This window comes from Scyliorhinus torazame, chromosome 6 (genome assembly GCF_047496885.1).
Source record: "Scyliorhinus torazame isolate Kashiwa2021f chromosome 6, sScyTor2.1, whole genome shotgun sequence".
Taxonomy (NCBI): Eukaryota; Metazoa; Chordata; class Chondrichthyes; order Carcharhiniformes; family Scyliorhinidae; genus Scyliorhinus; species Scyliorhinus torazame.
The window spans coordinates 160,175,558-160,193,543 of NC_092712.1; the positions used below are offsets into that span (position 1 = coordinate 160,175,558).

General features: G+C 46.0%; 1 protein-coding gene across 2 annotated transcripts in view; it reads left to right on the top strand.

Moving 5' to 3' along the window:
* The window catches only part of vps50 (VPS50 EARP/GARPII complex subunit), a 258,473-nt gene that overhangs the window by 46,893 nt on the left and 193,594 nt on the right, over positions 1-17,986 (top strand). For both annotated transcript variants that reach the window (XM_072509012.1, XM_072509013.1), the window contains one exon: positions 6,335-6,388. In XM_072509012.1, the coding sequence (XP_072365113.1) occupies positions 6,335-6,388 (54 nt within the window). The remainder of the gene's footprint in view (positions 1-6,334; positions 6,389-17,986) is intronic.

The following is a 17,986-nucleotide window of genomic DNA, read 5'->3' on the forward strand; positions in this document are numbered from 1 at the left end:
GAAAAAGAAATGAAATGTGACAGTATTGAGTATATTTTTTCGAACTTCCTTTTAACCATAGGAAAATGTCTCCGAAGAATCTTTCTAAAACAATACTTTTTTTTTTTAAATGTTGAAAATAAACCAACTACGTTTCCTCTATGATGTAGGCTACCGATTTGTCTTCCCACCAGACTTCATGTTCGATTTAGATTTTGCACCTGGAACTCTGGTTTTTATGAAGGTGGTTTGCATGTATCTGGAAGTGACCTGCAACTTATTGAGAAATTAATGTTCTGTATGAGAGATGATTGTAAAAGTGATGTAGTTTGGACTTCATCTGTATTTTATGGGAAGCAGTTCCATTAAATGCCTGAACCAAACCTGCTGTCTGAATACACTCTGTGACTCCAATCCGAGTAAGTATAGAATAGAGTACGTAGTTTCATAGCTTACAATTTAGTTACCCAAGTAAGTTTTTGACTCGATTGCTTGGTTCAGTACTTTCCAAGTCTGTGTTGTGATTTACTTCTCTAATTCCAAAGCTTATATTTAAGGGCTGAAACTCAATTGGCACAGGAAGTCTACATTTTAAAAGACGTTTTCAGCAAAATTAAAAGCATGTAAGTTGAGAAATGGGAAATAATTTTTTTTTTTTATTAAATATATTTTATTCAAATTTTTCGGCCAAACAAAACAGTACAAAGGCTTTTCCATTTTTACAACAATAAAATAATATAAATAACAGTGACCGTTTTTAACAAATAAATAAATAATATATAAACTAAATGGCAACTGCCATAATAAAAATAATAGCTCTCCCAAATAATAAAATCAAACAATCCAATATACATAACAAAGTACAAATATCTATACAAAAACACCCCTGAGGACCCCACTTCCACCCCCCCCCCTCCCCCCTGGGTTGCTGCTGTTACCTTCCCATTTCCTTTATCGTTCTGTGAGGTAGTCAATGAACGGTCGCCACTGCCTGGTGAACCCTTGAGCCGAACCCCTTAGTGCAAACTTTATCCGTTCTAGTTTTATAAACCCTGCCATGTCGTTTATCCAGGTCTCCACGCCCGGGGGTTTGGCTTCCTTCCACATAAGCAATATCCTTCGCCGGGCTACTACGGACTCAAAGGCCAAAACATCAGCCTCTCTCGCCTCCTGCACTCCCGGCTCTTCTGCAACCCCAAATATAGCCAACCCCCAGCTTGGCTCGACCCGGACCCCCACCACCTTCGAAAGCACATTCGCCATCCCCACCCAGAACCCTTGCAATGCCGGCATAACCAAAACATGTGGGTGTGGTTTGCTGGGCTCCTCGAGCACCTCCCACACCTATCCTCTACCCCGAAAAATTTACTGAGCCTTGCTCCGGTCATATGCGCCCTGTGCAAAACCTTAAATTGTATCAGGCTAAGCCTGGCGCACGAGGACGAAGAGTTTACCCTACGTAGGGCATCTGCCCACAGCCCCTCTTCGATCTCTTCCCCAGCTCTTCTTCCCATTTTCCCTTCAGCTCATCCACCATGATCTCCCCCTCGTCTCTCATTTCCCTGTATATATCCAACACCCTACCATACCCCACCCATGTCCCTGAGATCACTCTATCCTGAAACTCCTGCGTCGGGAGCTGCAGGAATTCCCTCCCCTGTTGCCTCGCAAAAGCCCTCAGTTGCATGTACCAAAATGCATTCCCTTGGGGCAACCCATATTTTTCCGTCAGTGCTCCCAGACTCGCAAACGTCCCGTCTAAGAACAGATCCCTCAGTTGCACAATCCCAGCTCTCTACCATGCCCTAAATCCCCCATCTATTCTCCCCGGGACAAACCTATGATTATTTCTTATCGGGGACCGCACCGAGGCTCCCGTCATTCCCCTATGCCGTCTCCACTGCCCCCAAATTTTCAGTGTTGCCACCACCACTGGACTTGTGGTGTATTTCTTCGGGGAGAACGGCGCTGTCGCCAGTGCTTGTAGGCTGGTTCCTTTACAGGACGCCATCTCCAATCTCTTCCACGCCGCTCCCTCCCCTTCTCCCATCCACTTACACACCATTGAGATATTAGTGGCCCAATAGTACTCACTTAAACTCGGTAGTGCCAGTCCCCCCCCCCCCCCCCCCCCCCCCCCCCCATCCCTGCTACGCTGCAAAAAACCCCTCCTCACTCTCGGGGTCTTCCCAGCCCACACAAAACTCATGACACTTTTCTCGATTTTCTTGAAAAAAGCCTTCGTGACCATCACCGGGAGGCACTGAAACACAAAAAGGAATCTTGGGAGGACTACCATTTTGACCGCCTGCACCCTACCCACCAGTGACAGGGTCACCATGTCCCATCTCTTAAAATCCTCCTCCATCTGTTCCACCAATCGTGTTAGATTTAGCCTATGTAAGGTTCCCCAACTCCTGGCTATCTGAATCCCTAAGTACCGGAAACCTCTTGTTACCTTCCTCAGCGGTAAATCATCTATTCCCCTACTCTGCTCCCCCGGATGCACCACAAACAACTCACTCTTCCCCATATTCAATTTGTACCCCGAGAATTCCCCAAACTCCCTGAGTGTCTGCATTATCTCAGGCATCCCCTCCACTGGGTGAGCAACATACAGCAATAAATCATCTGCATACAATGATACCCGGTGTTCTTCTCCTCCCCTGAGTACTCCCCTCCACTTCCTGGAGCCCCTCAATGCTATGGCCAGGGGCTCAATTGCCAATGCAAACAGTAACGGAGACAGGGGACACCCCCGCCTCGTCCCTCTATAAAGACGGAAGTAGTTAGACCTCTGCCTGTTCGTGATCACACTTGCCACCGGGACCCAATATAGCAGCTGTCCCCATCCAATAAACCCTTCTCCAAAACCAAATCTCCTCAACACTTCCCACAGGTAGTCCCACTCCACTCTGTCGAATGCTTTCTCGGCGTCCATCGCCACCACTATCTCCGCCTCCCCCTCTGGTGGGGGCATCATCATCACCCCGAGCAGCCTCCGTATGTTCGTGTTCAGCTGTCTCCCCTTAACGAACCCAGTTTGATCCTCGTGGACCACCCCCTGGACACAATCCTCTATCCTCGTCGCCATCACCTTGGCCAGGAGCTTAGCATCTACGTTCAAAAGGGAAATGGGCCTGTAGGACCCACACTGCAGCGGGTCTTTTTCCTTCTTCAAAAGTAACGATATCGTCACCTCCGACATAGTCGGGGGCAGCTTCCCCCTTTCCCTGGCCTCATTAAAGGTTCTCGTCAAAAGCGGGGCCAGTAGGTCCATATATTTCCTATAAAATTCCACCGGAAACCCATCCGGTCCCGGGGCCTTCCCCGCCTGCATGCTCCCAATCACCTCCTCCACCTCCATCTGTGCTCTCAGTCCCGCCCTCTCCTGCTCCGCCACCTTCGGGAATTCCAGCTGATCCAGGAAATGCATCATTCCCTCCTTCCCTTCCGGGTGCTGAGCCTTATACAACCTCTCATAGAATGCCTTGAACACCCCTCTCCGCTCCCCGTTCCATCTCTCCGTCCTCATCTCTCACCCCACCTATCTCCCTCGCCGCTCCCCTCTTCCTCAATTGTTGGGCCAGTAGCCGGCTCGCCTTCTCTCCATACTCATACTGTACACCCTGTGCCCTCCTCCACTGTGCCTCTGCCTTACCTGTGGTCAGCAGGTCAAATTCCACATGTAACCTTTGTCTTTCCCTGTACAGTCCCTCTGGTGCCTCTGCATATTGCCTGTCCACCCTCAGAAGTTCTCTCAACAATCGATCCCTTTCTTTACTCTCTTGCTTCCCTTTATGTGCCCTTATGGATATCAGTTCCCCTCTGACCACCGCCTTCAATGCCTCCCAGACCACTCCCACCTGAACCTCTCCGTTATCATTAAGCTCCAAGTACCTTTCGATACACCCCCTCACCCTTAGACATACCCCCTCATCCGCCAATAAGCCCATATCCATTCTCCAGAGTGGGTGCTGTTCTTTTTCCTTTCCTACCTCTAATCTACCCAATGTGGAGCGTGGTCCGAGATGGCTATGGCCGTATACTCCGTCGCTGTCACCTTCGGGATCAGTGCCCTTCCCAGGACAAAAAAGTCTATCCGTGAATATACCTTGTGAACATGGGAGAAAAATGAGAACTCCTTACTCCTAGGCCTAATAAATCTCCAGGGGTCTACTCCTCCCAACTGCTCCATGAAGTCCTTAAGCACCTTGGCCGCTGCCGGCCTCCTCCCGGTCCTGGACCTCGACCGGTCCAGCCCTGGATCAAGCACCGTATTGAAGTCTCCCCCCATTACCAACTTTCCCACCTCCAGGTCCGGGATACGCCCAACATACGCCTCATGAAATTTGCATCATCCCAGTTCGGGGCGTATACGTTCACCAGAACCACCACCTCCCCCTGCCACTCACCATCACGTATCTACCCCCACTGTCCGTCACTATGGTCTTTGCCTCAAACAGTACCCGTTTCCCCACTAAAATAGCCACCCCCCCTATGCTTCGCATCTAAACCTGAATGAAACACCTGTCCCACCCATCCTTTACGTAGTCTAACCTGGTCTGTCCGTTTCAGGTGCGTCTCCTGCAACATAACCACATCTGCCTTTAATTTCTTTAGGTGTGCGAGTACCCGTGCCCTTTTAAACGGCCCATTCAGCCCTCTCACGTTCCACGTGATCAGCCGGGTTGGGGGGCTCTTTACCCCCCCCCCCCCCCCCCCCCCCCGTCGACTAGCCATCCCCTTTTTTAACCCAGCTCCTTACCCGGTTCCCACGTACCCATATATCCCACCAACGGTGCCCTCCCGTCTCGACCACCCCACCCCATAACAGCTCCCCCTTCCCCTTAGCAGCAGCAACCCAGTTACCTCTTCTCTCCCCCCCCCCCCCCCCCCCCCCCCCCCCCCCCGCTAGATCCCCTTCTAGCGTAATTACACCCCCCATGTTGCTCCCAGAAGTCAGCAAACTCTGGCTGACCTCGGCTTCCCCGTTTGCCCTCGGCCCCCCACTGTGCGAGGCCCCCTCCTTCCTGTGTCCCTGTTCCCGCCATAATTACTATAGTGCGGGAGCAACTCCCGCGTTTCCCACTCGGCCCCGCCCCTAATGGTCATACCCCCCCCCCCCCCCCCAATGAGGGGAAGAGAGAAAAGTTACAGGATTGAAAAATTAACAAATTGAAAAATCATCCCCCCCCCCCCCTTCCCTTCCCCTTCCTCGCCCCACATAATCACCCCACCACTTTATCCCAGAAGCTCTTTCTCTCGCCAGATTATCCCAGCTTCTCGTCCACAATGAATGTCCACGCCTCTTCTGCCGTCTCAAAGTAGTGGTGCTTCCCTTGGTGTGTGACCCACAATCTCGCCGTTTGCAACATTCCAAATTTAACCTTTTTGTGAAGCACCGCCTTAGTCCGATTGAAACTTGCCCTCCTTCTCGCCACCTCCGCACTCCAATCCTGGTATACGCGGATCACCGCGTTCTCCCACCTACAGCTCCGAGTTTTCTTCGCCCATCTTAGGACCATCTCTCTGTCGTTGTAGCGGTGGAACCTCACCACTATGGCTCGAGGTATTTCTCCAGCCTTTGGTCTTCGCGCCAGAACTCAATAAGCTCCCTCCACCTCCAAAGGGCCCGTCGGGGCCTCCGATCCCATTAGCGAGTGAAGCATCGTGCTCACATATGCCCCGACGTCCGCCCCCTCTGCGCCTTCGGGAAGACCCAGGACTCTTAAATTCTTCCTCCTCGAATTATTCTCCAGGGCTTCCAACCTCTCCACACACCTTTTGTGCTGTGCCTCGTGCGTCTCTGTCTTCACCACCAGGCCCTGTATTTCATCTTCATTTTCAGCAGCCTTTGCCTTCACGACCCGAAGCTCCAGCTCCTGGGTCCTCTGCGCCTCCTTTAGCCCTTCAATCGCCTGTAGCATCGGGGCCAACACCTCCTTCTTCAGCTCTTCCACACAGCGCCGCAGGAACTCTTGTTGCTCCGGGCCCCATACCAAACGGCCACCTTCCGATGCCATCTTGCTTCAAGCTTCCCTTCCTTGCCGCTGCTCCAAAGGATCCACTGCAATCCAGCCGCTATCCTCTCCTTTTTCCATATATATCCGGGGGGATTCCCTTCTATTTCACCGCACAGTGATTTTGGCCGTTAAAAATTGCCGTTGGGGCTCCTAATAAGAGCCCAAAAGTCCGTTCCAACGGGAGGTGCCGAAACGTGCGACTCAGTTGGTCATCGCCGCACCCGGAAGTCGGAAATAATTTATTTTGAGTAACAAATAATTCTCATATCTGTCAATGCAATAAAGATATGAGAGTCTCTATTGAATTGGATGTTTGGTTTTCTTTCTAGGTATCAAAGAAAGTTGCAGATTTAATCCTCGAAAAGCAAGCTGCATATGTGAAGGTAAGGGATCTCCATTTTGAAGGGATCTCCATTTTGAAGGGATCTCCATTTTGAAGGGATCTCCATTTTGAAGGGATCTCCATTTTGAAGGGATCTCCATTTTGAAGGGATCTCCATTTTGAAGGGATCTCCATTTTGAAGGGATCTCCATTTTGAAGGGATCTCCATTTTGAAGGGATCTCCATTTTGAAGGGATCTCCATTTTGAAGGGATCTCCATTTTGAAGGGATCTCCATTTTGAAGGGATCTCCATTTTGAAGGGATCTCCATTTTGAAGGGATCTCCATTTTGAAGGGATCTCCATTTTGAAGGAATCCAAAACTGAGGTAAGATTGATTCCATTCAAATGGTTTGAACAATAATATTTATCATCTAGAAACCAGCATTTTCACTGACTTTGGCACTATTTTATGTGGGATTCCGTACATGTCACATTGCACATAGAGGTATAAAATTTATTACAGAATGTTGCACTGCACCAAATTTTGTATTAATCAATACGAGGAATGGGAAAATAGTTTATTCCTCAAACCAGCTGCAATGCAATGGAAAGCTCCACAATTTTTCAAAAAGAAATAGTGTATTCTTGAACCACATTTAGCAGCTGGTTCAAGAGTCTTGTTGAAAATTCTGGGGATCAGATCAAGAATTGAAAATAATCTGAAGTACAAATTCAATAACAACATTATCTTCCAAAAAGCAAGCTTTTTACTAACCTAAAAGAAAAAACGAAAATGCTGAAAATATTCAGATCAAGCAGCATCTATGGAGAGAGAAAACAATTAATAATTAATTTCAATAACCCTTTGTCAGAAGTTGGATTGACTTAGAATCATAGAATCATAGAAGTTTACAGCATGGAAACAGGCCCTTCGGCCCAACCAGTCCATGCCGCCCAGTTTTTACCATTAAGCTAGTCCCAGTTGCCCGCACTTGGCCCATAACCCTCTATACCCATCTTACCCATGTAACTATCTAAATGCTTTTTAAAAGACAAAATTGTACCCGCCTCTACTACTACCTCTGGCAGCCCATTCCAGACACTCACTACCCTCTGAGTGAAGAAATTGCCCCTCTGGACCCTTCTGAATCTCTCCCCTCTCACCTTAAACCTATGCCCTCTAGTTTTAGACTCCCCTACCTTTGGGAAAAGATGTTGACTATCTACCTTATCTATGCCCCTCATTATTTTATAGACCTCTATAAGATCACCCCTAAGCCTCCTATGCTCCAAGGAAAAAAGTCCCAGTCTATCCAGCCTCTCCTTATAACTCGAACCATCAAGTCCCGGCAACATCCTAGTAAATCTTTTCTGCACTCTTTCCAGTTTAATAATATCCTTCCTATAATAGGGTGACCAGAACTGCACACAGTATTCCAAGTGTGGCCGTACCAGTGTCTTGTACAACTTCAACAAGACGTCCCAACTCCTGTATTCAATGTTCTGACCAATGAAACCAAGCATGCCGAATGCCTTCTTCACCACCCTGTCTACCTGCGACTCCACCTTCAAGGAGCTATGAACCTGTACTCCGAGATCTCTTTGTTCTATAACTCTCCCCAACGCCATACCATTAACTGAGTAGGTCCTGGCCTGATTCGATCTACCAAAATGCATCACCTCACATTTATCTAAATTAAACTCCATCTGCCATTCGTCGGCCCACTGGCCTAATTGATCAAGATCCCGTTGCAATCCTAGATAACCTTCTTCACTATCCACTGTGCCACCAATCTTGGTGTCATCTGCAAACTTACTAACCATGTCTCCTAAATTCTCATCCAAATCATTAATATAAATCACAAATAACAGTGGACCCAGCACCGATGCCTGAGGCACACCACTGGTCACAGGCCTCCAGTTTGAAAAACAACCCTCTACAACCACCCTCTGCCTTCTGTCATCCAGCCAATTTTGAATCCAATTGGCAACCTCACCCTGGATCCCGTGAGCTTTAACCTTCTGCAACAACCTACCATGCGGTACCTTGTCAAAGGCTTTGCTAAAGTCCATGTAGACAACGTCTACTGCACTGCCCTCATCTACCTTCTTGGTCACCCCCTCAAAAAAACTCAATCAAATTTGTGAGACATGATTTTCCACGCACAAAGCCATGCTGACTGCCCCGAATCAGTCCTTGCCTCTCTAAATGCTTGTAGATCCTGTCTCTCAGAATACCTTCTAGCAACTTACCTACTACAGACATTAGGCTCACCGGTCTGTAGTTCCCAGGCTTTTCCCTGCTGCCCTTCTTAAACAAGGGCACAACATTCGCCACTCTCCAATCTTCAGGCACCTCACCTGTGGCTGCCGATGATTCAAATATCTCTGTTAGGGGACCCGCAATTTCCTCCCTAGCCTCCCACAACACCCTGGGATACATTTCATCAGGTCCCGGGATTTATCTACCTTGATGCGCTTTAAGACTTCCAGCACCTCCTCCTCTGTAATATGCACACTTCTCAAGACATCACTATTTATTTCCCTTAGTTTCCTAACATCCATGCCTTTCTCCACCGTGAATACCGATGAGAAATATTCATTCAGGATCTCACCCAACTCTTGTGGCTCTGCACATAGATGCCCTTGTTGATCCTTAAGAGGCCCTACTCTGTCCCTAGTTACTCTTTTCCCCTTTATGTATTTGTAGAATCTCTTTGGATTCTCCCTTGCATTATTTGCCAAAGCAATTTCATGTCCCCTTTTTGCCCTCCTGATTTTCCTCTTAACTCTATTTCGACAATCTCTATACTCTTCAAGGGATCCACTTGATCCCAGTTGCTTATGTCCGTCATATGCCTCCTTCTTCTTTTTGACCAGAGTCTCAATATCTCGAGTCATCCAGGGTTCCCTACTTCTACCAGCCTTACCCTTCACTCTAAAGGGAATGTGCTTACCCTGCACCCTGGTTAACACATTTTTAAAAGCCTCCCATTTACCAGCCGTCCCTTTGCCTGCCAACAGTCTCCCCCAATCTACCTCTGCAAGTTCCTGTCTGATACCATCAAAATTGGCCTTGCCCCAATTAAGAATTTTAACTCTTGGGCCAGACCTATCATTCTCCATAGCTTTCTTAAAACTAATGGAGTTATGGTCACTTGTCCCAAAGTGATCTCTCACTAGCACTTCTGTCACTTGCCCTTCCTTATTTCCCAAGACGAGGTCAAGTTTTGCCCCCTCTCTAGTCGGTCCATCCACATACTGACTTGTACCGCACCTACACCAAGTTGGTGATCACAGTGCAGCATTTGACTTCAAAGAAGAACCGGTGGTTACAATTGCTATTCCTTGTTGTTGGAAGTCAGTTATCTCAGACCCAGGACATTGCTGCAGGAGTTTCTCAGGGCCCAACCATCTTCAATTGCTTCATCAATAATCTTTTCTCCTCACAAGATCAGAAATGGAGAGGTTTGCTGATGATTACACAATGTTCAGCATGATTCATAATTATCAGATACTGAAGCAGTCCAAATGCATCAAGACCCTGGGCAATATCAATACTTGGACAGATATGTGGCAAGTAATGTTCACGCCACCCAAGTGCCAGGCAATGACTATCTCCTACAAGAAAGATTCTAACCATTCAGTGGCATTACCATCACTAGATCTCTCATTATCAAACATCCTGGGGTTTGCTGTTCCCCAAAGACTGAACTGGACCAACCATATAAATACTGTGGCCAAAGTCTACCATCCATCTCCAGCGTGCAAATGCGGAGTGTGATAGAATTCTTTCTGGATGAGTTCAGCTTCAACAACATGCAAGAAGCTCAATACTATCAACACAAAGCAATTTTCCTGATGACCACCCTATCCACCATATTTCTGGGAGAAATCAAGATTCCAACTTGCTTTTTTCAAATGTATTTTTCCTTCCTGCAATTCTTTGATATCCCATGAAAGTACTGATTCTTTGCCAATGCTCATTGAGAATCCAGGCATTGGGTAGGGCAATCTAACTCTTGGCGATTTCCACCAAAAGCACAGTCGTTCATTTTTGCATGTGCTCTGATGGCACCCAGCTCTCACCACTACCTCCCGACACTTCCACTATTGCTTAAATATCATACCCTATGGCACCCTGTACTGGACAAGCGAGTATTTCCTCCAAGTATTAAAAGATGAAGCCATTGTCATTGGTCCTTGCTCCAAACTCTGCTGCTAACCACTGACTCTCTGTCTCTCCCTGACAACAGACTAAACCTTTCTGTTTACAATCTTGGTGTCCTATTTGACCCTGAGGTGAGTTTCTGACCTCACGTTTGTGATATCACTAAGATTGCCTATTTCCACTTTTGTCATGTCCTTTGACTGTCCCAGCTCATCTGCTGCTGGAATCCTTATTCATACCTTTGTTACCTCTATACATGACAATTTCAATGAAGTCTCATATCCTCTAGTCCGTAAACATATGGTCATCCAAAACTCTGCTGTCTGTGTTATTACAGACAGGAGAGGGGCAAGCTGAACTTCCTTGTCCTCTCTGTTAAAGCATAGGATTATTTTGAATTTTTTAACTATACTGCGGCGTGTATCCCCAAACCCTATATTTGTGTGGTCCAATTTTTTAAGTAACATGCAGCAAATATTCTGATTAACTTAGAAGGTTAGTTTATTTAACATCCAAACCGTGGGAGATTTTTCGTAACCACATGTGTCCACTCGCATGCACACTCTAAAGGGAGATAGGAAAGAGGGAGTTTTTAGAACGATGGATAATGTAGTAAATGAACCAGAGAAATCAATATTAGTTCACGTGATTTCCAAATTACGGGAGAGCCCAAAGTCCAGAGGGTGTTTCCGGCATGGCAGAGTTCAGTCCGGAGTCCCTGGTTGGAGACAGCAATACCAAAACCCTTGAAATGAATAATGCAGCATGATGGGATTTCTGAGCTTCGACCGCTTGGCAGGCGGTGATCAGAGACTTTTAAAAATCAAACTGGCTTTGAGAAGTTGAGACACAGTGACCAGCTGCTTGGTCAGCTGGGAGTCCTGCTATTTGATTAGTTGGTAATTCAGCAGACTGCGTTTTGAGGTTTCAAAGGAATGTAGGGATTTCAAAATGGCCACCTGAGTCACATGACCTTCCTCCACAAGGATTTCAAAGACATGTTTATCTCATGTCTGGGCCTTGCTTTGGTTTCAAGAATGTTTATGTCCCCAACCATTAGCTTTAAAAAGAGGTTCCCATCATGTTGATGATCTGTGTTGTGAAGCCATTGTCTGGGCAGACCCTCTGACTCCACTACAGGGGTATGCTTATCAGTATGCAAGTTATGTCCTTTGTCCACTCAATGATCTATTGAAATTGACCTAGGCAGTCCCAGGTGTGAGATGGGTCAGTTAACAACTCTGTGGGAATAAAGAGTTTCAATCTGAGAGTACTTTGGTTTTGTGATTATAACGTTCATAAAATTGGGGGGGAGATTCCACAATGATGAAAGGAGGATTCTTTTATTCTTGTAACTCCTGCTTAGAAGCTTCCAGAACAAAGAGCCAATCCTGTGGTCATGTGACTTGTCGCAGTCACTTTGTTGGGTTCAGCAGAAAGTGCAATTTTAAAATAGCACAAGAATAAAGTCTAATGTACACAGTTTGGATTTCTTTCATGTCCTATTGACATAGTGTCTTAACTGTCATCCATTCACCGATCACCCTGTGCATGCTAATTTAAATTGACGTCAGGTCAAGCAACATCTTGATTTTCAAATTTCCATCCTTGTTTTCAAATCCCTCCATGGTCTCACCCTTCCCGATCTCTGTAATCTCCTCCAGCCCCAAAATAATACACCTCCAAAATACCTGCACTTATCTAATTGAGCATCCCCAATTTTAATTGCTCCATCATCGGTCACTGCTCCTTTAGCTGTCTCAGTCCCAAACTTCTGGAAATCCCTCCCTTCACCTCTCCTTTCTATTTTGCTTTCCATCTTTCACAGATATGTCTTCCTCTGCAAAGCATATTTAGCTGTGTGAGGTGAGCTATTGATGCCACACTGCCTATTTTGCATACATCCAACAGATGCTCCCAGCCAAAGGCTTCATTAAAATTGCATTCCAGCATGGCTCATCTCATAAGCGTGTTCATCTGCCATGGTCACCAATTTAAAGGTAAAATAGCTTTTAGCACCAAAAGACAGTGCCGAATTCATGGCACCGATCCCAATATCTATACTGTGAGATGAATAGTAATATTGACTATAACTGCCATGTGGCATGCGAGGCTCCATGTACATCTCTTGCCTTCTAATGTTGCTCTTTAAAATACGCCTCTTGACCAGGCTTTCGGCCATCTGTCCTAATATCTCTTCATTTCATTTGGGCGTCATTTCGTTTGATAATGCTCCTATGACATGCCTTGGGACGTTTTACTGCGATAAAGGTGCTATGTAAATGAAATTTGTTTTTCATTAATCTAGCATTCTGTAAGATTAAATGCTTTGCATACAGCATTAAATTATGTTTCTACAAATGTGTACCAAACCTACTGACTTTGGCCAGAGCATCAACCCTGGAATAGAATTCCAGGGTTTAGAATTGCAATGTGGAACGGAAGTATTTTACACCACTAGTTTTTAAGAAATAGAGAGTGTATCATTCGGCAAATATTTGTCCTTGATGATGGTGCTAAACAGATGATCATGAATCACTAACCTTTTTTACATCCTGTTGATGTCCCACTTTTGCAAGTTACTTTTAAATAACATGCTGCACCTATCTTTTTCACTGTGAGCAATCTCGTATAGTTCTGAGATTCTCTCTTGTATATCTTCCCAAGGCTAACCACTGCAAATCTCTCTCTTGCTCATAATTCTGACTATTTATAGTGCAGCTGAGTCTTCTGGCCTTTCTTTGCACAGCTTTCAGCGTTTGAATGTCGGACCTGATTCTTTGCAGCAAGAACTGAATGCAGTACTCAAGATACAATGAAGATCACTTCACAGTTTGATCATGACATCCTTTCACTTGGATGATTTAGTTTGGCAATCTAGTCAATATTGTATTCACTCTGTTGCTAAGTGTTCTATGATGTCAAACAATAAGAGCAAAGCATAAGCTGTTCAGGATTATCAGCATAATAAGAATATCACATTGTAAGTTTTAATTTACTCAGGTAAATATATTGAATTTGCAGTGGAAACTAAAGGAATATTAAACTTATTCTAGCTGCTACAAATGTGAGGTTTTATGAGATGGGTATGTTTTAAACGCGTACCCTTTCATTCAAGGTAAAATGGAGTACTGGAAAGGGGCATTAGACCTCTTCGTAGAGTTACGACACACTGGGCTAATGCGTGGTCAATTCCAGCTCCACTTGACCTAAAGTCACAACACCAGCGAAATTTTATTTTATGTTGATACCCATGGCTTAGGTTGAGTTAAATTGATCACACTCACCAGGTTGGTGAAATTTGAACATGAGTAATCTTTTATTATTAACAGTAGTTATAATTAATTAGGCAAAAAAAATAACGGACCATCTAATATCTGATTCCCAACCTCAACCCCCCCCCCCCCCCTTTTCTAACTCTGCTCTCTAGAGTAGTTGAGAAGTAAAGAAAATATGATAAATTAAAAGAATAAAGATCTTTGATTCAGATGGATGTCTTCTAGTTAGTTTCTTTCTTAAGGTTAGGCCTTCAGCTGGGCACTTTCTTTTCCTTCAGCTTGTATGTCTTCACTCACGGAGACACCAGGCAACCGGCAGCAGAGAGAAGGAGAATAAACAGCTCCTCTTCCCTTGAGGGTCTAGTGGCTTCTGACAAGTTCTCCCTGAAAAATCCACCTGGCAGGAACCAATCACTGACTCTTGTCAGGCAGAGCACAATCCCTGGCCAACTCACTGGTTGCTGGTTAGCCAATCAAACTGACATCCTCCAAATCCAGTTCCTAAGATTCACATGGCACCAACGAGTCTTATTTCTTCTCTCCAAAATACAAAGCCTCGGAACACACTGCTTAGGTAAGCACTCTTCTGCTGAAAGGCACATTGCTTTTATGGGTCCAGGGACCAAAAATAAAACAAGTGGAACAAAGGAAATAAACAAGAAGGACTCTTACAGTTGTTCCACCCAGCAGTAAGCTGTGTGATCTGGCTGTCATGGTGATATGCCCAGGTCCAACCAAATTAGAGCAAGTGCCAATTTTTAACACCTGCCAAATGTATTAACTCAGAGACCCTGAACTCTGTCCATGTCCAGGAGAAAGGGAGAGACAGGAAAGCAGCAACAGCTGTGAATAAGACCATAAGACATAGGAGCAGAATTAGTCCACTCGGCCCACCGAGTCTGCTCCGCCATTCAATCATGGCTGATATTTTCACATCCCCATTCTCCTGCCATCTCCCCATAACCCCTGATCCCCTTATTAATCATGAACCTATCTATCTCAGTCTTAAAGACATGCAGTGAATTGGCCTTGACAGCCTTCTGCGGCAAAGAGTTCCACACATTCACCACCCTCTAGTTGAAGGAATTCCTCCTCATTTCTGTTTTAAAGGATCGTCCCTTTAGTCTGAGATGGTGTCCTCTGGTTCTAGTTTCTCCTACAAGTGGAAACATCCTCTTCACGTCCACTCTATCCAGGCCTCGCAGTATCTTCTAAGTTTCAATGAGATCCCCTCTCACCCTTCTAAACTCCAATGAGTACAGACCCAGAGTCCTCAAATGTTCCTCATACGACAAGTTCTTCATTCCAGAGATCATTCTTGTTAACCTCCGCTGGACCCTTTCCAAGGCCAGCACATTTTCCTTAGATAGGGGCCCCAAACTGCTCACAATACTCCAAATGGGGTCTGACTTATACAGCCTTATACAGCCTCAGAAGCACATCCCTGGTCTTGTATTATAGCCCTCTTGGCATGAATGCTAACATTGCATTTGCCTTCTTAACTGCTGACTGAACCTGCACATTGACCTTAAGAGAATCGTGAACAAGGACTCCCAAGTCCCTTCGTGCTTCTGATTTCCGAAGCATTTCCCCATTTAGAAAACCGTCTATGCCTAAATTCCACCTTCCAAAGTGAATAACCTCACACTTTTCCACAATAGCAGAAGAAAAGACTGCTTTCTATTAGCCATCAGGCTGGATGCAATGAAAGATGTTTTCTGGTCGAAGAGATGGCCCCTATGGAGATTTAAAGACATTGGAAGATTTACTTTCGAGTGCTGGAAATAGGGAGTCGCCATATTGGATCTTGCTACTGGATATTAGAACAATAGAACAATAAAACATTACAGTGCAGTACAGGCACTTCGGCCCTCGATGTTGCGCCGACCTGTGAAATCAATCTAAAGCCCATCTACACTATTCCATTATCATCCATATGTTTATCCAATGACCATTTAAATGCCCTTAATGTTGGCGAGTCCAGTACTGTTGCAGGTAGGGCATTCCACGGCCTCACCACTCTTTGTGTAAAGAACCTACCTCTGACACCTGTCCTATATCTATCTCCCCTCAATTTAAAGCCATGTCCGCTCGTGCTAGCCATCACCATCTGAGGAAAAAGGCTCTCACTGTCCACCCTATCCAATCCTCTGATCATCTTGTATGCCTCTATTAAGTCACCTCTTAACCTTCTTCTCTCTAACGAAAACAGCCTCATGTCCCTCAGCCTTTCCTCATAAGATCTTCCCTCCATACCAGGCAACATCTTGGTAAATCTCCTCTGCACCCTTTCCAATGCCTCCACATCCTTCCTGTAATGTGGCGACCAGAACTGCACGCAATACTCCAAATGCGGCTGCACCAGAGTTTTGTACAGCTGCAACATGACCTCATGGCTTCGAAACTCAATCCCTCTACCGATAAAAGCTAACACACCGTACGCCTTCCACAACATCGAAGTCCCAGGTACCAACCCATGCTGCTAGTTCACCCATCTTATTCCGGATGCTCCTGGCGTTGACGTAGACACACTTCAAACCACCTTCCTGCCTGCCGGTACACTCGTGCGACCTTCAAACCTTACTCATGACCTCACTACTCTCAACCTCCTGTACACTGGAGCTATAATTCAGGTTCCCATCCCCCTGCTGAATTAGTTTAAACCCTCCCGAAGAGCATTAGCAAATCCCCCCCCCCCCCCCCCCCCCAGGATATTGGTACCCCTCTGGTTCAGGTGTAGACCATCCCGTTTGTAGAGGTCCCACCTACCCCAGAATGAGCCCCAATTATCCAGGTATCCGAATCCTGTAGCCACATGTTCAACTGTTCTCTCTCCCTATTCCTCGTCTCGCTAGCACATGGCACGGGGTAACAACCCAGAGATAACTCTGTTCTAGCTCTAAGATTCCACCCTAGCTCCCTGAATACCTGCCTTACATCCCCATCCCTTTTCCTACCTATGTCGTTGGTGCCCATGTGGACCATGACTTGGGGCTGCTCCCCGCCCCCTTAAGCATCCCGAAAACACGATCCGAGACATCACGGACCCTGGCATCTGGGAGGCAACACACCAACCGCGAGTCTCTCTCGTTCCCACAGAATCTCCTATATGTCCCCCTAACTATGGAGTCCCCAATGACGAATGCTCTACTCCTCTTCCCCCCCTTCCCTTCTGAGCAACAGGGACAGACTCTGTGCCAGAGACCTGTACCCCATGGCTTACCCCTGGTAAATCCCCCCCCCCTCCACCCCACAGTATCCAAAGCGGTATACTTGTTACTAAGGGGAACGACCACAGGAGATCCCTGTACTGACTGCTTCCTCCCAGCCCCTCTCACCGTCACCCATCTATCATCCTTTTTCGGAGTAACTACATCCCTGAAGCTTCTATCTATGACCACCGAATGATGCCTCCCGATTGATCCGAAGTTCATCCAGCTCCAGTTCCCTAACGCGGTTTTTGAGGAGCTGGAGATGGGTGCACTTCCCACAGGTGAAATCAGCAGGGACACTGACTGTGTCCCTCACCTCAAACATTCTGCAGGAGGATCATTGCACTGCCTTCCCTGCCATCCCCTCTAGATAACTTGCGGATAAAACAAGAAAAAGAAAGAAAGCGCTTACCTGATATTCACTCAGGTTAGAAGAGGTGGCTCCTCTCCCACGCTTTTAAATCTCCGGCTCCTCTCGCGCTTTTAAATCTCCGGCTCCTCTCGCGCTTTTAAATCTCCGGCTCCTCTCCCGCTTTTGAATCTCCCGCTCCTTTCCCGCTTTTAAATCTTTGGACTGGGGATTCTCAGAAGACTAAGAGAAGAAATGTTTGATGGATATCTGTTGTGACGACACAAAACTGGGAGAAGACAACATGTTGAAATTTGGGAATAACTTTGGACTGGCTACTGTAAAGACTACAATACTGTGGAGATTGCATGTGGTTTTCGGGCATATTCGGAATGTCTTTTCTGTTGATTAGTATATTAGTTACTATATTAGTTACTATATACTGTTAAATCAAAATTGACTATCGTCTGTTTGTTACAGTCACAGTCTTAAAACATAAAATCTTGTGTGATCATTTGAGTTGGTCACTGGGAATTCAAATATCGTAAATAGATAATTAATTCGGAGAACAAATAACGTGTTTTCCAGAATTGGATAGACTAGATTTTGAATAGTTCACAGTTGTGCAAGTGTTGTTAGTTTTCTTT